The sequence below is a fragment of the Giraffa tippelskirchi genome, chromosome 4 (genome assembly GCF_054371585.1).
Source record: "Giraffa tippelskirchi isolate mGirTip1 chromosome 4, T2T-mGirTip1v1.2.pri, whole genome shotgun sequence".
NCBI classification, from domain to species: domain Eukaryota; kingdom Metazoa; phylum Chordata; class Mammalia; order Artiodactyla; family Giraffidae; genus Giraffa; species Giraffa tippelskirchi.
The window spans coordinates 181,704,460-181,728,544 of NC_137278.1; the positions used below are offsets into that span (position 1 = coordinate 181,704,460).

The 24,085-nt window shown below is 37.7% G+C and overlaps 1 protein-coding gene across 50 annotated transcripts in view; it reads left to right on the forward strand.

Moving 5' to 3' along the window:
• SOX5 (SRY-box transcription factor 5) overlaps positions 1–24,085 on the forward strand; it is a 1,114,103-nt gene that overhangs the window by 949,876 nt on the left and 140,142 nt on the right. For 30 of the 50 annotated variants that reach the window (XM_081482956.1, XM_081482931.1, XM_081482958.1 and 27 more), the window contains one exon: positions 20,329–20,449. In XM_081482956.1, the coding sequence (XP_081339082.1) occupies positions 20,329–20,449 (121 nt within the window). Of the gene's footprint in view, positions 1–20,325; positions 20,450–24,085 lie in introns of all 50 variants that reach the window. The other 20 variants (XM_081482943.1, XM_081482923.1, XM_081482968.1 and 17 more) reach the window with 2 other exon arrangements.

Below are 24,085 nucleotides of genomic sequence, written 5' to 3' on the forward strand. Positions count from 1 at the left end.
CAAACTTCAAAGAATTTTTCTGCCAAAATAGGCAACAAAGACTCACAATTTAAGATAGGGTCTATCAAGCACTGAATACAGGATATGAATTTCTGTGTTAATTACCTTCTGTTGTATGCCAGTCATTATGATGTCCTGTTGCATCTCTGTTTTACTGAACAATTTTCAGAGAATTAAAGTAATGCATATACATATTGAAAATTTGAAAAGCTTTTGTTCGGAAAACATAAAGCAAAATAAAATGTAACATAAAGGTGTAAATCAAAGTCAAATGCCACCCTTGCTATAAAAATATTTTAAATTATAATAGAACTTTATTTTTTAGAAATAATTTAAATGTGACTCATTTTTATGCTGATAAAGTATATGTGGATTTTGTCACAATGTTTCTGTATTCATTATATAAATCAGTATTTTTATTTTAGAAAGTTATATAATTTATTCAGAAGAATTAAAGAATTTAAGTCCTAGACTTATTGTTTTGGCTAGCTATATGATAATGTGTAAGTTTCCAAATTACTTGTTTTTCTATCAGTTTTGCTCATTAATTAAAATTGGAAATGACAACATCTGACATGCTGATCTCCAAGAGACTGGATAAAGTAGAAATGAACTAACGCATGTAGAAGTGCTTTATACAAATACAAACATCATTCTAATATAAGACATGAGTGTCCCAAAGCAAATTCAGTTTTCCTTTTGGCAGTAGTGAAGTGATATATTTTAAAGTAATACTTATTTTTTACTTTGGTTAATTTTTAATTTGAGATATAGTTCACATGCCATACAATTCACCATTTTTGCGTGTGTACAATTCAGTGGGTTTTAGTGTACTCACAGTTTGTTTTGTAGCCATCATTACTGTCTAATTCCAGAATGTTTTCTTCACTCTAAAAAGAAACCGTGTACCCATTAGCAGTCAATCCTTATTCAAGCTTCTCTATAAAGTGGTAACTTTTGAGGCATAACATTTTAAAGAACTTATGTTGAACTGACATTTATATGGCATGAGAAAAAAACCCACTAATAATGTATTATAGGCCATTGAGCAAAACATCATAAATTAGAAATCAATACATAGTGAATTTTATTAAGTTTTCTAATCATGAACTCCGGAGAAATGTAATTGAAAAAATATTATATTTCATGTTGACCATTGTATTTTATGTTGCCTTTCATATGTGTGTAAATGACAATTGGCATAGCAATGTGTGATGTAAAATAAGATTGTATTGGTATTGCAAAGCCTAATTCTGTCCATGTGAACAGAGAACCATGCATACTGATAGGAACCAGCCTGTTTTATTTTCAAAAACCATATTAAATAATACAAATAGTCACACACATTTGAAGAAACAGAGTTGCAGTATAAAGACTTCCATTTTATCATGTAACTACTATCAATCTATGTAAAATATGTTGTTGCTGTTGTTTAGTCACTAAATTGTGTCCGACTGTTATGAACCCATGGACTGTAGCCCCTAGGCTTCTCTGTCTATGGAATTTTCCAGACAAGAATAATGGAGTGGGTTGCCACTCTCTTCTCCAGGGGATCTTCCCGACCAAAGAATCAAACCCACATCTCCTGCATTTGCAGGTGGATTCTTTATCACTGAGCAACCAAAGAAGCCCTGTAAAATATGACCTTTAAGAAACAGATGATAACCTAATTGTAAATAATACATCCTTTAAGATATTTTAATCATTGCCTTTTAAAATACTTTTATTTAGCTCAAAATTGCCCTCAGCAAATAAAATAGCCCTGTTTTTACCATACCCTCACAATTGCTTTCTTATTGAATGCTGTATTTGCCACCCTTAAGTTTCTTTGATTATCAACTTTTAAAACAGAGATTTATTCTTTCCTGAAGTCAACAGACATACTTTGTTTAAGCGTGTATTATTTGCACAGTAAGTATCATCATTTTGGTTGACATGAGTTTAATACATGAAAATGGTTCTTTATAAGAATGTAATGCTTAGGTTTTGAAAATAAAGGCTTCTATTAGACAAGAAGAACATTTGAGTCAAACCTGCATAATATTAAGGATGAAATTTCATCGCCTCTTAGTGACAGAGGTCTTAATTCTGCATCATTTGAAAGTGGTCGTATCCTAGTAACAATGCCAACAATAAACACATCATGGAAAAGTAAAAGTGTAATAGTGAAATGAGCCATTGAAAGGAAGAGTCAGTGACCATATAATATTTTAGTTTCTATCATATCTAGTAGCAATCTGGTTAAAAAGAAATGGCAGTTGCCCTGAAGGAGATAAAGTGGAGGTATTATTGTAGTAGTAGTTTGGAAAGAAAATTGCACTGTGTCTTGACTGGATTATTTCTCTATCCTCAAAAACTATCCCCACCTCTCAGTGGTGCTGCTTCTTGCCTCCTTTATACAAATTGAGTTTGTATCATCTAAACTCATAGGGCCCAGGGGCCCTTTGGTGACAGGGAGGAGGAGGAAAAGGGGAATTAGAAAAAGAAAATGTGACAGGCAGTTTTGAAAAGAGAAGCAATTTTCCTTGTGGGTCTGTTTCTAAATAGGAGTTCTTTAATGCAATATTTTGCTTCTGCAGAGCAGTCAGTCAGAATCAAGTGCACGCTTGTGCTATTTTGTGGGGCTTGGCACTGACAGGTTTTATTTAGGAGGGGTAGGGATACAGGGGGATCGGATGTGGGGAAGTTAGTATTTTGGCTGTATCAGCCCTGAAGGCAGAGTTAGCACTTGCATTGGGACAAAAGTATTTGTAGTCATCAGATAACTTTGCAGTCAGCTTCAATAGCATCACTCTTTTTTTTTTCCTCTTTTTTTTTTTTTTGGCAGCCAAGCTCTTAGTAGAACCATCTGTCTTTCTATTAGTATTTTTGAGGCCTGTTTTGAAGCCACTTTGCTTGGCAAAGTCATTTTCATCCTTGGAAACGATTTTTAAAAAAAGTTCTGTGGCTTTTTGCCGAAGAAGACTACTATGTAAAAAATCCACATGGCTGTTCATTTTTGTTCTAAAGGAATATGGCTACTTGTCTTTGTCTTGAATCAAATGAAATTAGAGGTGATACAGCTCCAGTGTGACTGTTGAGAAGTGAGAGGAAGAGATTGCAATTTGAGCAGTGTTTTTATGTTCCTGTTTCACTCAATGAGATGGTCTTTAGTCTTCCTAGTAGATTAATTGGAAGATAAATCGACTCCTTTTTTCTAAATTTTAGTGTAGGGTTTTATTTTTTCATTTTCTAAATACCACTTCATTGGATAGGATAAACTTACAAATTGACTTTCTATTATATGAAGTGAGAAAACACAGGCTATTAGTGGTCATTGAGGACCCTGTGCCTCTTCTTGCTAATGGTGGAAAGTCAGCTTTGTCATCTTGGGTACTCCAGTTTGGGTAATTATATCCTGCCTACCTAAACCCCTCTTGTCATCTCATTTGGATATTATATTTTCCATTTTCTCAAAAACTGCTGTAGAGTTATCGTTGTGTGCTTCTAAACAGCTGCTGTGCTCCCCACCGAAGGTGGCTGAATTTCAGCTGGAGGTGAACTGATCCCTATAGACCATGTGTGCTTGAATACTATAATACTCACTGGACTAAATTCTTGAGGAACATTTGAAAAGTTTCTGATTTTACATTTTGTTTGTAATTGCGCTGACTTAAATCATAAAACTGCCTTTCATTTTAACATTTGTGTATGCCATTTAAACAAGTCTTCTATCACAACTTCCTGTATTTTGAGCTGTCACACAAACTGCTCCTTAGTTTCATGGAATAGTGTCTCTAGTTCTCTGATTCCTATAGTTTTCTCAACTTAATAATGCCTTCCAGGCCTCCTTCCTGGGGTAAGTCTAAAGCCCATTGCTGTTCAAAAGCAGCTTTGATTTCCTCATAACCTGTCCTTGCTGAAGGCCCCCTATCCCCCTGCCTTCCCCCACCTGTATGCTGAAATTCATCTTCTCTGGTCCTCAAGCACAGTGACCAGAAACTCGCAAAAGGGAAGACTGGCAGCATCAAAATTCTCATGGTCTCTCCTCGGGTGCTAGCCTTTTCCATTGCCCTTTTTAATCATCTGTGATTACTTTCTTTTTTTTTCTCGCCATAATCATCCCCAAATTCCATACCTTCTCTGAACTCACTTCCTCAATCCCAGCATCTCTCATTTTCAGGAAAAGAACTTTGCCTTCAACATTGAGAAAATTTCTTCCATCAGACCTGGTTTTCCTTAACTTCTCATTTCCTTGCCTGTAGAACATTATCTGCTTATCCACTTGTATAGCTCCAACCCTCAGGGCCTGGAGAAGGAGATGTTGTTCCCAGTTGAAACAAATCTCTACACCATCACCTTGCCTTTCATCTTCCTCTGCAGTTGTGGTCCACCAAGTAACTTCTCTTTCCTACATTTCAAATTCTCAGTATCCACTTGCACCTTTCAGCTAATAAATGTGTTACTGCCTAAAACTCTGCTACTGAAATAAAATCTATGCATCCCTATGCAGCTGTCATCAAATGTCTCTCCTGACATCTCATCCAACCTTCTCTGAAGAATCATCTACATTTTCCATCTCCTTTTTCTTGCCTGTCATTCAGTGTTCGGGCTTCCCTGGTGGCTCAGATGGTTAAGACTCTGCCTGCAATGTGGGAGACCCAGGTTTGATCCCTGGGTCGGGAGGATCCCCTAGAGAAGGAACTGGCAACCCACTCCCAGTATTCTTGCCTGGAGAATCCCATGGACAGAGGAGGCAGGCTACAGTCCCTGTGTCTCAAAGAGTCAGATATGACTGAGCGACTAATACACACATTCAGTGCTCAACCTTTAGGAATGTGCTATCTTCCATTTTAATGAATTTGATATTGTTAGATTCACCACTCTCTTCTAGTTAACAATTTTGAACACTATTTTGTCTCTAAAATACTCTTTCTACAGCACTTTTCACTGAGTCACTACCTCAGTCTTAGTGTTTCACTGGTTTTTGTGGTATTGTACTCATGATTTTCTTCATTCTTATCTTACCTCTTTGTTCTTAGACTCCTCTTCCACTGCCCTTTGTTGAATTATTGTTGTGACCCAGATGATTTTAAGCTGTCTTCTCTTTATCCTTCAAACCCTCTTTATAGATTATATAGTCCACTCTCATCAACAAGTGACTCCCTAAACCATAGGGTCTAAAAATCTCTTTCACTAGCTTCAGACAAGAGTATCAATCTGCTGATATCTGCTGGTATGATATCTCCAGTGGAACATTATTTTGACATCTTTAACACATATGTTCAGAACCATGTTCATATCTTTCTATGAAAGAAATCGTTACCCCTAATGCTTTTTTTGTTTGTTTTTACCAGTATAAATAGTTACATAAACTAGACACTGAGAATTATCTTTGACTCTGTCCTCTTCTCCTTTTCTTATATGTGTGTGTGTGTGTGTGTGTATGTATGTATATATATATACATATATATATATATATATATATATAGTTTCATTTTTCTTTTTAGGTACAGAGATTTCTTATATACTCATATATGTAGAACCTCCTGCATCATCAACACTTACCTAGTCTCCAGTTTGCTTTGCCTTTCAAATCTCTCCTTGATGTACCCACCAGGGTATCCCACCTAAACTACATCACTCAGTGATTCGCCAGAGCTTACAGGGGAAACTCAGGTTTCGTTTTCTGATACACAGACTGATATACGCTGACTTTCTAACACTGATTCTTCCTAATGTTTTTTTGCTCTTCTACCCTGCTTACTTTTTCCAAGCAATGGTTTTTCCGGTAGTCATGTATGGATGTGAGAGTTGGACTATAAAGAAAGCTGAGCACTGAAGAATTGATGCTTTTGAACTGTGGTGTTGGAGGAGACTCTTGAGGGTCCCTTGGACTGCAAGGAGATCAAACCAATCAATCCTAAAGGAAATCACTCCTGAATATTCATTGAAAGGACTGATGGTGAAGCTAAACTCCAATACTTTGGCCATGTGATGTGAAGAACTGACTCATTTGAAAAGACTCTGATGCTAGAAAGATTGAAGGCAGAAGGAGAAGGGAACAACAGAGGATGAGATGGATGGATGGCATCACCAACTCAATGGAGATGAGTTTGAGTAAACTCTGGGAGTTGGTGATGGACAGGGAGGCCTGGCGTGCTGCAGTCAATGGGGTCGCAAAGAATTGAACACGACTGAGCAACTGATCTGAGCTGAACTAAACACTGCTTGGTAGCTTCCGCCTACGTGATTTTTTTTTTTTTTTATCCCTGATAATTTGCTCATTTCTCATCTCCTCTACTTAAAATTCTTTCCTCACACTCCCACCTTTTTGCCTGGCTCAGTTCAGTTCAGTTCAGTCGCTCAGTCATGTCCGACGCTTTGCGACCCCATGAACTGCAGCACGCCAGGCCTCTCTATCCATCACCAACTCCCGGAATCTACCCAAACCCATGTTCATCGAGTCGGTGATGCCATCCAACAATCTCATCCTCTGTCGTCCCCTTCTCCTCCCGTCCCCAATCCTACCCAGCATTAGGGTCTTTTCCAATGAGTCAACCCCTCGCATGAGGTGGCCAAAGTATTGGAGCTTCAGCTTCAACATCAGTCCTTCCAATGAACACCCAGGATTGATCTCTTTTAGGATGGATTGATTGGATCTCCTTGCAGTCCAAGGGACTCTCAAGAGTCTTCTCCAACACCACAGTTCAAAAGCATCAATTCTTCGGCGCTCAGCTTTCTTCACCGTCCAACTCTCACATCCATACATGACCACTGGAAAAACCATAGCCTTGACTAGACGGACTTTTGTTGGCAAAGTAATGTCTCTGCTTTTAAATATACTATCTTGGTTGGCCATAACCTTCCTTCCAAGGAGTAAGCGTCTTTTAATTTCATGGCTGCAGTCACCATCAGCAGTGATTCTGGAGCCCAAAAAAGTCAAGTCTGACACTGTTTCCAGTGTTTCCCCATCTATTTCCCATGGAGTGATGGGACCAGATGCCATGATCTTAGTTTTCTGAATGCTGAGCTTTAAGCCAACTTTTTCACTCTCCTCCTTCACCTTCATCAAGAGGCTCTTTAGTTCTTCTTCACTTTCTGCCATAAGGGTGGTGTCATCCGCATATCTGAGGTTATTGATATTTCTCCCGGCAATCTTGATTCCAGCTTGTGTTTCTTCCAGCCCAGCGTTTCTCATGATGTACTCTGCATATAAGTTAAATAAGCAGGGTGACAATATACAGCCTTGACGTACTCCTTTTCCTATTTGGAACCAGTCTGTTGTTCCATGTCCAGTTCTAACTGTTGCTTCCTGACCTGCATACAGATTTCTCTAGAGACAGGTCAGATGGTCTGATATTCCCATCTCTTTCAGAATTTTCCACAGTTTATTGTTATCCACACAGTCAAAGGCTTTGACATAGTCAATAAAGCAGAAATAGATGTTTTTCTGGAACTCTCTTGCTTTTTTGATGATCCAGCAGATATTGGCAATTTGATCTCTGGTTCCTCTGCCTTTTCTAAAACCAGCTTGAACATCTGGAAGTTCACGGTTCACGTATTGCTGAAGCCTGGCTTGGAGAATTTTGAGCATTACTTTACTAGCATGTGAGATGAGTGCAATTGTGTGGTAGTTTGAGCATTCTTTGGCATTGCCTTTCTTTGGGATTGGAATGAAAACTGACCTTTTCCAGTCCTGTGGCCACTGCTGAGTTTTCCAAATTTGCTGGCATATCGAGTGCAGCACTTTCACAGCATCACCTTTGAGGATTTGAAATAGCTCAACTGGAATTCCATCACCTCCACTAGCTTTGTTCGTAGTGATGCTTTCTAAGGCCCACTTGACTTCACATTCCAGAATGTCTGGCTCTAGGTGAGTGATCACACCATTGTGATTATCTGGGTCGTGAAGATCTTTTTTGTACAGTTCTTCTGTGTATTCTTGCCACCTCTTCTTAATATCTTCTGCTTCTGTTAGGTCCATACCACTTCTGTCCTTTATCGAGCCTACCTTTGCATGAAATGTTCCTTTGGTATCTCTAATTTTCTTGAAGAGGTCTCTAGTCTTTCCCAATCTGTTGTTTTCCTCTATTTCTTTGCACTGATCGCTGAGGAAGGCTTTCTTATCTCTCCTTGCTATTCTTTGGAACTCTGCATTGAGATGGGAATATCTTTCCTTTTCTCCTTTGCTTTTCGCTTCTTTTCTCTTCCCAGCTATCTGTAAGGCCTCCTCAGACAGTTTGCCTGGCTAACTCCTGCTTATTTGTTCAGAGTCTGTATCTGCTGGACCTGTCTCCATGAAGCCTGCCTTAACTTCTGGCTATATTAGGAGTTTCTAGTTTGTACTTCCATAGTATATCACATACAAATCTCTGTTGTTGACTAACGCCAGTGTTTTCTAGTTACCTATCCCTTTGCCTCACCAGACTAAGGACTTCTATAGAGCAGATATTGTATGTGAATTCATCACTGTATTCCTAGTTACCAAAAAAGGTGTGCATTCTATTGCAGTTAGTAAAAATGTTGATTGAATGAATAATAAACAGACCTATGGGACTAGAAGCTAAATTAATAACCTGAAATATCTACCTAGTATATTAGTTTCATGGAACCCAGTGTAAGATTTTGCAATAGAATATGTACATAAAATCCTGGAGAAGGAAATGGCAACCCACTCCAGTATTGTTGCCTGGGAAATCCCATAGACAAGAAGTGTGCCAGGCTGCATTCCAAGGGGTGGCAGAGAATCGGACCCAGCTTAGTAACTGAGCAAGATTTACCTAAAATATAAAATACTTAATTATGAATAATTGGTAAGTGTTTAGTCATTCTTTTACAAGTGTGATAAAGTGATTATGATGGATTCATTAGATTTTAGGGGTCAAGATTACATTCACAATCTATGTGGTAGAATTATAAAAAGTGTTAAGACATAATATTCCATCTTGAAGTTTAACATATCTAGGAAGTAGCCTCTTAAATTCATTACAAGTTATTCTAACTTGTGAATATCATGCCCCTGTTAAAAAGACCAAAATTTTGTGACAGAACTATTTTCCTAAAACCTAATTATAGATGTCACATATTTTGCAAACCTTAATTAGGAGCTTGAAAGGATGTTCAAGCTGCTTTTAGAAAAGGCAGAAAAGCCAGAGATCAAATTGTCAACATTCGATGGATCATCGAAGAAGCAAGAGAGTACCAGAAAAAAATCTACTTCTGCTTTATTGACTATGCCAAAGCCTTTGACTGTGTGGATCACAATAAACTGTGGAAAATCCTGAAAGAGATGGGAATACCAGACCACCTGACCTGCCTCTTGAGAAACCTGTTTGTAGGTCAGGAAGCAACAGTTAGAACTGGACATGGAACAACAGACTGGTTCCAAATAGGAAAAGGAGTACGTCAAGGCTGTATATTGTCACCCTGCTTATTTAACTTATATGCAGAGTACATCATGAGAAATGCTGGGCTGGAAGAAGCACAAGCTGGAATCAAGATTGCCAGGAGAAATATCAATAACTTCACATATGCAAATGACACCACCCTTATGGCAGAAAATGAAGAAGAACTAAAGAGCCTCTTGATGAAGTTGAAAGTGGAGAGTGAAAAAGTTGTCTTAAAGCTCAACATTCAGAAAACTAAGATCATGGCATCCAGTCCCATCACTTCATGGCAGATAGATGGGGAAACAGTGGAAACAGTGGCTGACTTTGTTTTTCTGGGCTCCAAAATCACTGCAGATGGTGACTGCAGCCATGAAATTAAAAGACACTGACTCCTTGGAAGGAAAGTTATGGCCAACCTAGACAGCATATTAAAAAGCAGAGACATTAGTTTACCAACAAAGGTCCGTCTAGTAAAGGCTATGGTTTTTCCAGTGGTCATGTTCGGATGTGAGAGTTGGACTATAAAGAAAGCTGAGCAACGAAGAATTGATGCTTTTGAACTGTGGTGTTGGAGAAGACTCTTGAGAGTCCCTTGGACTGCAAGGAGATCCAACTGTCCATCCAAAAGGAGATCATTCCTGGGTGTTCTTTGGAAGGACTGATGTTGAATCTGAAACTCCAATACTTTGGCCACCTGATGCAAAGAACTGACTCATTGGAAAAGACCCTGATGCTAGGAAAGACTGAGGGCAGGAGGAGAAGGGGACGACAGAGGATGAGATGGCTGGGTTACATGATCACTCGATGAACATGGGTTTGGGTGGACTCAGGGAGTTGCTGATCGACAGGGAGGCCTGGCGTGCTGCGGTTCATGGGGTCACAAAGAGTCAGACACGAGTGAAAGACGGAACTGAACTGAACCGAAGGGATTTCTTCGATTAAATAAAGGAAAATAAAGTTAACAGTGAGTAGTACTTGGAAATAGTCAAAATTGGCAAATATATAAGAATAAATTACTAACCTTATTGCCTTGATTTTAGAATTTACCCAGGAAACATTATACTATTTTGATGTGATATGATGTGTCCTCTCTTCCAAAGGTTGGCTAATTTTCAGCAACAAGGAGCTAAAAATTCCATAAGATACAGCAGTAATACACTTGGTGCTCATTATTTGCACTACTTATCATCGAAAAAGCAAGAGAGTTCCAGAAAAACATCTATTTCTGCTTTATTGACTATGCCAAAACCTTTGACTGTGTGGATCACAATAACCTGGAAAATTCTGAAAGAGATAGGAATACCAGACCATCTGACCTGTCTCTTGAGAAACCTGTATGCAGGTCAGGAAGCAACTGTTAGAACTGGACATGGAACAACAGACTGTTTCCAAATAGGAAAAGGAGTACATCAAGGCTGTATATTGTCACCCTGCTTATTTAACTTATATTTAGATTACATCATGAGAAACGCTGGGCTGGAAGAAACACAAGCTGGAATCAAGATTGCCGGGAGAAATATCAATAACCTCAGATATGCGGATGACACCACCCTTATGGCAGAAAATGAAGGAGAACTAGAGAGCCTCTTGGTGAAAGTGAAAGAGCAGAGTGAAAAAGTTGGCTTAAAGCTCAACGTTCAGAAAACTAACATCATGGCATCTGTTCCCATCACTTCATGGGAAATAGATGGGGAAACAGTGGAAACAGTGTCAGACTTTATTTTTTGGGGGTCCACAATCACTGCTGATAGTGATTGCAGCCATGAAATTAAAAGACGCTTACTCCTTGGAAGGAAAGTTATGACCAACCTAGGTAGCATATTTAAAAGCAGAGACATTACTTTGCCAGCAAATGTCTGTCTAGTCAAGGCTATGGTTTTTCCAGTGATCATGTATCGATGTGAGAGTTGGATGGGGAAGAAAGCTGAGCGCCGAAGAATTGATGCTTTTGAACTGTGGTGTTGGAGAAGACTCTTGAGAGTCCCTTGAACCGCAAGGAGACCCAACCAATCCATCCTAAAGGAGATCAGTCCTGGGTGTTCATTGGAGGGACTGATGTTGAAGTTGAAACTCCAATACTTTGGCCACCTCATGCGAAACGTTCACTCATTTGAAAAGACCCTAATGCTGGGAAGGATTGGGGGCAGGAGGAGAAGGGGATAACAGAGGATGAGATTGCTGGATGGCATCACCGACTCGATGGACATGGGTTTGGGTAAACTCCGGGAGTTGGTGATGGACAGGGAGGCCTGACGTGCTGTGATTCATGGGGTCGCAAAATTTGGACATGACTGAGCGACTGCACTGAACTGAACTGAATGTTCTATAAAGGTGACATGAACACTAAATTAGCAAATGCTGAGCAACTGCTTCTGAAGCAAACACAGACTTAGGCTCCTGGGAGCCTTTGGTTGCACTATTTTCATTAACTGATCAATACATGTACTTGTTTTATGTGTGTTTCTGTTTAAAACAACTTATTAATATGTATTATTGTTTCTATGTGCATTTTAAACAGCAAAATCATCAAAAGTTCTTGCCACCTTGCACATGTTTGTAAGTGTTCACAAAAGCACTAGTAGAAGTAAATTTGGGGAGGGTACAAGTAAATTTTAGTGTGTAGGCAAATTGGCAAATACAGAATCTGCAAATAATGAGAAACAACTCTATTTGAAATGTGGTTTTAGTTGCATAGATGAATTAACCACAGATCTTGGATTGTATATGTTTTACTGTTTACTTTATTCTGAAGTTTAGTACAGTGCTCTGTAATCTGTCCTATAATATTCTAAAATAAACACATCATTGAGTCTATGAAATTACATTAATTTTTTTATTTTAATTTTTTCTTTCCCTTATAGTTCCTCCTCTTCCCCACCCCCAATTCTTCCCAAGTGTTGGAAAAGTGTACTAGATTATTAGGAGATATAGTTTCAGTGTTAACTTTGGGATCTTGAACAATTTATTTGGCCAAACTAAGTCTCATTTCTTTATCAGCAGAATGACTGTATTATGCCAGAAAATTTTGAAGATCTTTCTCAGTCTTGAAAGTATTATTATTTTATATATGTGGATCTTCGAAAATTCTGGCACTAAAAAAAATTATAATACTAAAGCAAAATATTTTTAAAAATTATAGTAAAATAACAGATTTTAAAAGCCCCCAAATTTATTGTAATTTATTCTTTAAAATACAAAAATTTTTACCTGAAAGATTATTTTAAATTATTTGAGTATAAATGAATTCACTGGATAAAAACTGTCACACATACAAGTAGAGAGATTTATGTACATGCGGTAACCAACTAAACAGTATAACAAAAAAAATTAACTTTACAATAGCAATATAAATATTTTTAAAAACCTTAGAAATAAAATTACCAAGGAAAATGCAATAAGTATTTGAAGAAGATTCTAATAAATTGAAAGATATAACCTGTCATCAACCAATTAGGTTAATGAATTCAACAAGAAATTCCATATCCTAAGCTTAATGTGGAAAAATAAAAGTAAATAAAACCAGGAAATATTTGAGAAAGAAAATGATAATGATAGAATACTAATAAAAAAGCTGTAATAATTAAAACATGTTATCAGAACATAGGTAGGCAAGTGTATCTTTTCATTACAGATGTAATATATTTCCTGTATTTCTGTATTACTGTGCTATTTCTTCATGCATGCATATTCCCAAGAATCATAGGTTTATCTTAGTGTATGTGACGTTTTATCTATATCTTAAGAACAGGAACACAAAGCAGCTGGTATTTCATGCTGCCATTTTTCTCTGGTGAAACTGAATTCCTTTCTGGTTGTTAGAGAAATTTGTAGTCCACAGGCCTTTTGTGGACATTTGGAGTTGGTGCACGAAGAAGAAATGACATAGATAGGATTATATAATATATTCTTCTTCTTTATTTATGAATTATTGATTCATATAATAATTAAGATGTGTCCTTAAACTAAGATCATGGCATCTGGTCCCATCACTTCTTGGGAAATAGATGGGAAAACAGTGGAAACAGTGTCAGACTTGATTTTTGTGGGCTCCAAAATCACTGCAGATGGTGATTGCAACCATGAAATTAAAAGACACTTATTCCTTGGAAGGAAAGTTATGACCAACCTAGATAGCATATTGAACATCAGACACATTACTTTGCCAACAAAGGTCTGTATAGTCAAGGCTATGTTTTTTCCAGTAGTCAAGTTTGGATGTGAGAGTTGGACTGGGAAGAAAGCTGAGTACCGAAGAATTGATGCTTTTGAACTGTGGTGTTGGAGAAGACTCTTAAGAGTCCCTTGGACAGCAAGGAGATCCAACCAGTCCATCCTAAAGCAGATCAGTCCTGGGTGTTCATTGGAAGGACTGATGTTGAAGCTGAAACTCCAATACTTTGGCCACCTCATGCGAAGAGTTGACTCATTGGAAAAGACCCTGATGCTGGGAAGGATTGGGGGCAGGAGGAAAAGGGGATGACAGAGGATAAGATGGCTGGATGGCATCACCGACTCGATGGGCATGAGTTTGGGTAAATTCCCGGAGTTTGTGATGGAAAGGGAGGTCTGGCGTGCTGCGGTTCATGGGGTCTCAAAGAGTCAGACACAACTGAGCAACTGAACTGAACTAAACTGAACTAAACCCTAAGGTTACAATTATAAATAAGTTACAACCTCTTTCCTAAATAAGCTTGTAGGTCTTAAGGGAGACTCAAGTTATACAATTAACTATTATTCAATACATTAGGTATTGTATTATTTATTGTAAGTATTGTAAGTATTTGTGAGGTTAAAGAAGTAACAATTGTTTCTGCCTGAAAACTGGCATCATAAGAAAGAAATGCTTCACAGGCAAAGGTGTTATGTGGGTCTCAAAAGCCTTTGAAAAATAAGTCGAATTTTTTGCCAAGAAGAAAAGGAAAACAAAAATTACTAAAAACAGAGGAGAAAAATACTTTTGAGTCTCTTCAAGCGTGCAAAAGCACCATGTACGCAAGGAAGTCTTCATGATCCATTGAGGCAAGAGTATAGGATATCTGAAGGAGGGCAGAAAAATGGCTGAAAAGATGGACTAGGAACAAACTGTGAATACACTTGAATAATATATAGAAGAAGTTGGTCATTATTCTTTTAGTGAAAGCAAGCCATCCAAAGCTTTTCACAAGAGGAGCATGTGAAATACAGATACAAGTCTCGTTTAGAAAGATTTCTATGAGGAATATAGTTTAATATCCTCTCAGCACCAGACCTGTAAGAAGTGGAGTCTCCCTTTCAAATACTTATATTCCTGAAGTTGAAGTAGTTGGCTATAAAAGTGAAAGTTTAGTCACTCAGTTGGGTCCAACTCTTTGCGACCCCATGGACTGTAGCCTGCCAGGCTCCTCTGTCCATGAAATTCTCCAGGCAAGAATGCTGGAGTGAGTAGCCATCCCCTTCTGCTGGGGATCTTCCCGACTCAGGGATTGAACCTGGGTCTCCTGCAGAGCAGGCAGATTCTTTACCGTCAAGGCAAACCAAGAAGACAAAAAAAAAAAATCTGTTGACAGTGACTTCAGCATTCCTTAAGACAGTACTTCTCAAACCTGGATGCACATTGGAATCATCTGGGGGACATTAAATAAGGCTGATGGCTGGGTCTCACTCCTGTTGATTCAGATTTAATTGGTCCGGAAACAGTCTGGGCACTGAGAGTTTTTCAGAGCTTACCAGGTGATTCTAAAATGCACATTCAAGTTTAAGAGCTACTTCAATAAAACAAAAACCTATTGTTTCTGCAACTGTACAAGTTATTCTTCCCCAAATTTTAAGGTCTCTGAGGTTTGGATGCCTCTTCTAACCCTTGTATATATTCCATTTGAAGTTCCTTTCTTCTTATCTCTAAAGTACTCTTATTAAATTTATAACCATCTTATACATCATTTAACCAATGATGTCTCAGAAAGGCAATGTACTGTATAAAACAAAATAACTTATTTTCAAACAAGAAAATATGAAGGATACATAGTAGCTGGTGATAACCCTTAACCAGTATGGCTGGTTTGTTGTTTGTTTCTTTGTTTGCTTGTTATTCTGGTCTGTGTCCTCTTCTTACACAGAGCCAGCCCCCATGCTGTTTTTTCTTCAAATGTCTCCCATTGTTTCAGGCCACTTTTTCCTACGTACCTGCTCAGCATGCAGTCTCTAATGTTTGAAATTTTAATCAGTTGTTTTCCAATGGTTTCTTAATAAGGTTTATCTTTCCCCCAGTGTGTTCAAAACATTTTTGGCTGCAGTGGTATAACATCTACAACCTTCAGCTCTAACCTTAAAACATTGTCATTTTGTTTTCTGGTTGTGTTGTTCACTTTATTTCACTCTGGTGGCAGTGACAGGTTTTAAAATCCTTTTTGCTAAAAGAAATGCTTTCCAGTTTGGAGTCATTTCTGAAAACTGATCTCTCATTCTTTTTATTTTTTTTTAAATAAATTTATTTATTTTAGTTGGGGGCTAATTACTTTACAATATTGTAGTAGTTTTTGCCATACATTGACATGAATCAGCCATGGGTTTACATGTGTTCCCCTTCCTGGACCCCCCTCCCACCTCCCTCCCCATCCCATCCCTCTGGGTCATCCCATTGCCCCAGCCCTGAGCATTTGTCTCATGCATCGAACATGGAATGGTGTTCTGTTTCACATATGACAATATACATGTTTCAATGCTATTCTCTCAGAACGTCCCACCCTCACCTTCTCCCTCAGAGTCCATAAGACTGTTCTATGCATCTGTGTCTCTTATTCTGTCTCGCATATAGGGTTATCGTTACCATCTTTCAAATTCCATATATATGCATTAGTATACTGTATTGGTGTTTTTCTTTCTGGCTTACTTCACTCTGTATAATGGGCTCCAGTTTCATCCATCTCAATAGAACCGATTCAAATGTATTTTTTTAATGGCTGAGTAATATTCCATTGTGTATATGTACCACAGCTTTCTTATCCATTCGTCTGCTGATGGACATCTAGGTTGCTTCCATGTCCTGACTATTGTAAACAGTGCTGCAATGAACACTGGGGTACACGCGTCTCTTTCAATTCTGGTTTCCTTGGTGTGTATGCCCAGCAGTGGGATTGCTGGGTCATATGGCAGTTCTATTCCCAGTTTTTTAAGGAATGCAAACTAGTACAGCCACTATGGAGAACAGTGTGGTTATCTCTCATTCTTTAGTGCTCCTTTCTCTTTCTGCCTGGCTGGCTGGCTGGCTGGCTGGCTCTTTCTCTCTCTCTCCGCAACCCCCATCCTCACTATGCCTTCTCTCTCTCTCTCTACCTCCCTCTCTCTCTCAAATTCTCCACTCCCCGCCGACTACACCCACTCACCAACCAAAATCTCAGAAATATCTCAGAGGTTTACTATGAAAGATGAAATGAAGGAGAAACTGAGGGTAGACTTTTGAAATGAGAAATGAGAATAAGAATTATGTGTCCTAAGAATGTCAGTGAGAGAAAGGGAAATCAAGTCTGGGAGATATTTCAGAGTTGCTATTAAGGTTAGCAACTGAATGAATTTGTTTTGTGTTTTTATTTTGTTTTGTGTATGTGCTTGTTTTACATTTAACTGTTATCCGCACTGTAACATAAGCTCCATGGGCATAGGATCTTGGTTGTCTTGTCCAGTACAGTGTCTGTACTACCTAGCTCATTTTCTTATACATAGTATGTATTCATGAAACAGTTATTTTACAAATACTGAATTAATGTGAGGAAGAAATAGTAAAGGAGAACAAAATGTCAAATGTGTGATTTTTAACATGATTATAAATTCTCATTCATGTGTTCACTGACAAACACTAACCAATAACCATGTCCACCAGAGAAATCTTGTTGAAATATCTGGAAAACTATCATAGATATTTCAGTAAATGACAACCTATGCATTTAGTAATAATGTGACATAACTGCAGAAATTACTGCATTAGTTTGTATTTCTAGAAATTATTGTTCAATTCAAAGAAAATAGTGATTCCATTGTATTAGATTATTCAGTTATATGAATCCCACTTTCTGAGAGTGACACACGAAAATTAAAGTGTGTTCTAAAGATGGCAACCAAAACAGAGGCCATATGATTTGAAAGTGAAAGTGAAAGTCACTCAATTGTGTCCAACTCTTTGTGACCCCATGAACTGCAGCACACCAGGCCCCCTGTCCATCACCAACTCCCAGAGTTTATTCAAACTTGTGTCCATTAAGTTGGTGATGCCATCAATCCATCTCATCCTCTGTCATCCCCTTCTCCTCCTGCCCTCAATCTTTCCCAGCATCAGGGTCTTTTCCAGTGAGTCAGTTCTTAGCATCAGGTGGCCAAAGTATTAGGAGTTTCAGCTTCAACATCAGTCCTTCGAAAGAACATTCGGACTATATTCCTTTAGGATGGACTGGTTGGATCTCCTTGTAGTCCAAGGGACTCTCAAGAGTCTTATTCAACACCACAGTTCAAAAGCATCAATTCTTCAGTGCTCAGCTGTCTTTATAGTCCAACTCTCACATCCATACATGACTACTGGAAAAACCATAGCCTTGACTAGATGGACCTTTGTTGGCAAAATAATGTCTCTGCTTTTTAAGATGCTGTCTAGGTTGGTCATAACTTTTCTTCCAAAGACTAAGTGTCTTTAATTTCATGGCTGCAGTCACCATCTGCAGTGATTTTGGAGTCCAAGAAAATAAAGTCTGCCACTGTTTCCACTGTTTCGCCATCTATTTGCCATGAAGTGATGGGACCGGATGCCATGATCTTAGTTTTCTGAATGTTGAGCTTTGAGCCAACTGTTTGACTCTCCTCTTTCACTTTCATCAAAAAGCTCTTTAGTTCTTCTTCACTTTTTGCCATAAGGGTGGTGTCATCTGCATATCTGAGGTTACTGATATTTCTTCCGGCAACCTTGATTCCAGCTTGTGCTTCATCCAGCTTGTGCTTCATTATGTAGCATTTCTCATGATGTACTCTGCATATAAGTTAAATAAGCATGGTGACGATATACAGCCTTGATGTACTCCTTTTCCTATTTGGAACCAGTCTGTTGTTCCATGTCCAGTTCTAACTGTTGCTTCCTGACCTGCATACAGATTTCTCGAGAGGGAGGTTAGGTGGTCTAGTATTCCCATCTCTTACAGAGTTTTCCACAGATTATTGTGATCCACACAGTCAAAGACTTTGGCATACTCAATAAGGAAGAAATAGATGTTTTTCTGGAACCCTCTTGCTTTTTCGATGATCCAGCAGATGTTGGCAATTTGATCTCTGATTCCTCGGCCTTTTCTAAAACCAGCTTGAACATCTGGAAGTTCATGGTTCACATATTGCTGAAGCCTGGCTTGGAGAATTTTGAGCATTACTTTCCTAGCATGTGAGATGAGTGCAATTGTGCGGTAGTTTGAGCATTCTTGGCATTGCCTTTCTTAGGGATTGGAATGAAAACTGACCTTTTCCAGTCCTGTGGCCACTGCTGAGTTTTCCAAATTTGCTGACATATTGAGTCCAGCACTTTCACAGCATCATCTTTTAGGATTTGAAATAGCTCATCTGCAATTGCATCACCTCCACTAGCTTTGTTTGTAGTGATGCTTCCTAAGGCCCGCTTGATGTCACATTCCAGGATGTCTGGCTCTAGGTGAGTGGTCACATCGTCATGATTATCTGGGTCGTGAAGATCTTTTTTGTACAGTTCTCTGTGTATTCTTGCCACCTCTTCTTAATAACTTCTGCTTCTGTTAGATCCATATCATTTCTGTCCTTTACTGAGCCTGACTCCAGGCCAGTATCTTCCCAATCTAGGAATCAAACCCTGGTCTCCCCACATTACAGGTGGATTCTTTACCAGCTGAGCCACCAGGGAAGCCCACGAATATTGGAATGGGTAGCCTATCCCATCTCCAGCAGATCTTCCTGACCCAGAAATCGAACCAGGGTCTCCTGCATTGCAGGTGGATTCTTTACCAGCTGAGCCACCAGGGAAGCCATATGGTTTGAGGAATGGTTCAGTTGCCTGAAAGAAGATAGATGACAAAGAAAATCTAGCACAGAGAAGGATCCAAGGAACCTGATCATATACATAGTTTTGACTGCCCTTTCCCAATTCCGTGGCCACGGGTACATCAGTTCTCTTTTGGCCCCAGTTGCCTCTTCTGTTAGAGTCTTCCCAAGAGGCACAGTGGCAAAGAATCCTCCTGCCAATGGTAAAGGCGCAAGAGATGCAAATTGGATCCCTGGGTCAGAAAGATCCCCTGGAGAAGGGAATGGCAACCCATTCCAGTATTCTGTGTATAGAAGAACCTGGTGGACTATAATCCATGGGTTTGCAAAGAGTCAGACACAATGGAGCGTACGTGTGTGCATACATGCACACACAAACAGACACACCTCTTCTGTAAAGAATAGAGAAAGTCTTAATTACTCTCTAGGCTTTCTTCCAGATCTTTTATTCAAAAATTTAAAAACTCAGTATTGTGCATGAACATGAGAATTATCTTCAAGTAGTGAAGAACTTATAAAATGGTACAGTTTAGTTAATTTTGTTTTAGAAGGTAGAATTAGTCCCAACAGATGGGATTTATAAAAGGAGATTTTAGTTCAACCTAACTGGTACTTTTAAAATCATTATATTAGTGCAATAGGAAAAGACTTGTAGTGTGAAGCATCAATAGATACTTCACCACTGTCAAGGATATCATGTAGGGAAATTATTCATCAGGTTAGAAAGTGAACTTAATATCACCTTCCAGTTATAGTATTCAGTATTCTGAATCTGCTGTCTAAAGCAGTCCCAAGGCAGTCTCACGTCCAGTATTCTAGCAAACTTGTATGCCAGTATATTGTATTGAATACTTTTTTCTTTTATTATAAAATAAGGAGGGTTGGGAAGCATGGAATATCAAGACTTCTTCTCTTTGATTCGCTCTAATACGTTCAGCAGGTTCAAGGTCAACTGCCGCCATTAATGATTCCCGTATTCCCTCCTGATCAACGGACCCTGGCTGCAGCTGCCCAGCAAGGATTCCTCCTTCCTCCAGGCTTCAGCTATAAGGCTGGATGTAGTAAGTACTGTTGATTTTTCATTTGGGAGTGGGTGGAGGGCATGGCTTTAGGCAATTTAATATTGCTGCCACACCAAGAAATGAGATCACCCGTATAACATTTTTATTTTAAAGGGGAAATACACGGAAAATGTAGAAAAGGATTTATGTTGATATTTAAATGCCTAGAATATTTCTGTGTTTCTGAAGCCAATATTTGCTTCTTATAATTTAGTTTCGTTACTTTAATTTCCAGTGTATTCCTAAAATATGAGTGTGATTTTCAGATTCAATTTATTTTCACGTAGGTAAAATAGGAATATCCCTGGCTTCCCTGGTGGCTCAGGTGGTAAAGAATCCGCCTGCAGTGTGGAAGACCTGGATATAATCCCTGGGTCTGGAAGATCCCTGTAGAAGGGAATGGCAACCCTCTCCAGTATTCTTGACTGGAAAATTCCATGGGCAGAGGAGCCTGGCAGGCTACAGTCCATGGGGTCCCAAAGAGAAGATAGGAATATGCATTTTAATAGGTTTCCATTGTGCTTTAAGATAAACCCAAGTTTCCTAATGTAAATTAGCTGGCCTTCCATCATCTGTCTCCTCACTATATTTACAGCCTAGTTTCTCACTGGTATTCTTTTAGCTCTTAGAGCAAACCACACTCTTTCTTAACTTGTACTTGAATTGTCTATGTTCACCCTCCTTGGTGTCGTGAACCTCTTCCAACTCAGACCAGGGAAGGCTGCCTGAGCTAGTTAGATCCCTTTCTCCAGGTTCTTTTGGGTCCTGTATATTTTCTTCCACTTCAATTGTAAACTGAGGGCCAGTGCTCCTTCTGTTTCATTTATTGTTATATCTAAAGTTTTAGTACAGTATTCAACTATTTGTTGAATGAATTAATGAGCATTCATTACAAACAAAAAAAAGGCATTTTTACACTATAGACTATATTGAGATGACTGTTTATATTACTTATTAACTTTAGTTGCCTGTGATTTTATGACCTTTTTTTTTTTTACCAAAATAAAAATTCTACACTGTTAGTTTTGGAAACAATCTAATACTTTATTTTCTAAAATTCAAATACTCAAAATGCAAACTATAATCTTTTAAATAAAAATAGTAACAAATTCCAAAGAGGGACTAGGCTGCTAAGGTAAGTATCTTCCAGAACATCATTATCATGCTCAAAAAATACAGAGAAAGCAAGTATATTGAAGTATTTTCATGGATCAAAGTAGAATACCGTTGAAAACAATTAGCAAAATATTATCACTTTAGATATTTATGTAGAATATTTTGTAAGTTCCAGTAGATTTTGTTTCATTTATATGTTAAGAAATTGTCCCATTAACATCCTGCTATGCTTCAACACTTACTGTGTTTGAGAAATTCTGTTGAATATTACCAGAAATCAAATATACTTCCTGCTAAATGATGTCTTGAAATTTCATATTTAACATTTATTTCTAGTTTTTACACCTTTCTTTATATAATATTGAAGAAATGGGATGTAATTTTTTAAATATACACAGCCATAAATATGAGTAGATGCAACTATGGAGTCAAGGTAAAAATGAACTGAACTGAGGAGTGTCAAAATTCAGACTTGTAGGCACTTTGCTCTTTACAGTTTTTAACATGACTTTTGCATATATTTCTCTTTGGTTTCCTGTGTTTTAAGATGGTGTTATCACTCTGGGTCTTTAATTTATTCATTTAATATGTTTGTCACATAATTGTCTTTGTAGACTGATTCATCCAGAAATACCAACTTCTTTTTATAATTAAGGACTACATTTATATTCTAAATATTTAAATTCTAAAAACAAATTTTAAGAAGAAAATTTTAAATTCTATCACTACATTAATTTCTGAGTTTTTAATTATAAAATATATTTTGTTTCCACATACCTAAGGAATTACTATTCATATTAAATGCATGTTGCCAATGTCTTTTTTTGTAGCTTTGGTTACTAAAGCGAAAGAAAAGACACTTTTAAAAATCAGATTGCCTCAGATTGCACCTGCAGTACATACATATAGACCAGTTCTGTTTTCCAAAAAGAAATGTTTAAGCAACTGTAAAAATAAGTCCCATTTTCAGATACTGTGCTGAAGAGAAAACCGCATTGAGTGTGAACAGTAGTATAACTATGGAACTGGAAAAGGTCAAGAACACCTCTCCCTCACTCCCATTTGATGAGTTGGCATAGTAAACTTGTTCAGTGTTCATGTAATGTGGCGTGGGAAATACATCTCCTAAAGTCGTTAGTATGTCAACCATTTGATATTCATACCTTCAGTGTTTTGAGTTATAAATGATACCACATCTTTAATATGTTTGGAAATAAAATAGGATAAAATCTCTATAGCTGCTGGCAAGCTTGAAACTACAGTCATGCTAAACTCTGAATCTAAGATGAAGCCAGTAGCAAAATAAAGTGCCACCCTAATTGATACTCTCATGCTCTGAGTCAGTTTGGGTTGAGGAGCTAGGTGGAAGCAATAAATAGTCCAGGCTATTTCCTCTATAATCATGTGTCAGGAGAGGAGTTGAGTAGGGAAAGAAGCAAATCTCTCCATCATCCCTCTTCAGTGGGACTTCCTATTTTATCCCCACCCTCAAAGTTTCTGTCATTTGTGACGTCTCTGGCTCTCATTTGTTTTGAGTAATAGTACGTAGTTTTCAATGAAAGTGACACTGACTAATCCATCTTGATTTGAGTCCCAAGTAAATATGAAAGATAAATTATTTTTAATATACTCAAATGCTTTTCATCAATCCATTCAAGAAGGTACTGATGATAAATTTTTCTATTTAAACTTGATGTTTCTTGATAAATAAAATTAAAATCTCTGAAACTACCCAAGAAAGTTAAAATAATATCAATGGGGAAAAAATAAAAGCACAAGTTGGGTAACCTAACCATCATACATTGAGTTAGTATCTCCTATTTTCCAAAAAAAGAAGTTTTTCGTTGAAAATAAAGGTATTTTGCCTTTAATGAATATAATTGTAGAAATATGGTACAGAATGGACACCTAGAGAATATCATTGTTGGGATTTCTCTTAACTACTAGAAAGCATATCATTAAACAATATACAAATAAATAGCACAGCCAGAGACTTCAGAGCAAAGTGGGGAGAGAGAAAAGAAGTTTTATTGAATGTTGTAGTCTACTCTTATCTATGAATATGTAGATCAGTTTGCAAATGTTGATATATCACCAGAATTTTAGTTCTGTTTTGGCATTTGCTGTTAGTAAAAATCAGGCACGAACCCATACTTCTCCATGTATCTCTATCTAGTTATTGTTTTTCTTACTTATTTCTTAAAATGTAAAAATACTTCCAGACTTCTAAGGAGGTAAAATAATGGTATATTATTAAGTTGAGCACTTTTAATATTGCAATAAGTGGAAAACAGTTGTATAAAAACACTGCTTTAATCAATCAACTCAATTCAGAGACTGTTTCATTCAGGGAAAAATAAATGATCTTTATTTTTAGCTAATAAGTTCTATGAAAATTGTCAATTCAGTTGTTATATGTAAACATACCCCAGATTTTATATTGTGTAATTTAAGATCTCAATTTTAAATTATATTTGTGGATATTTAGCTCATTTAAAGTAAAAAGCAATCATTAAAGCC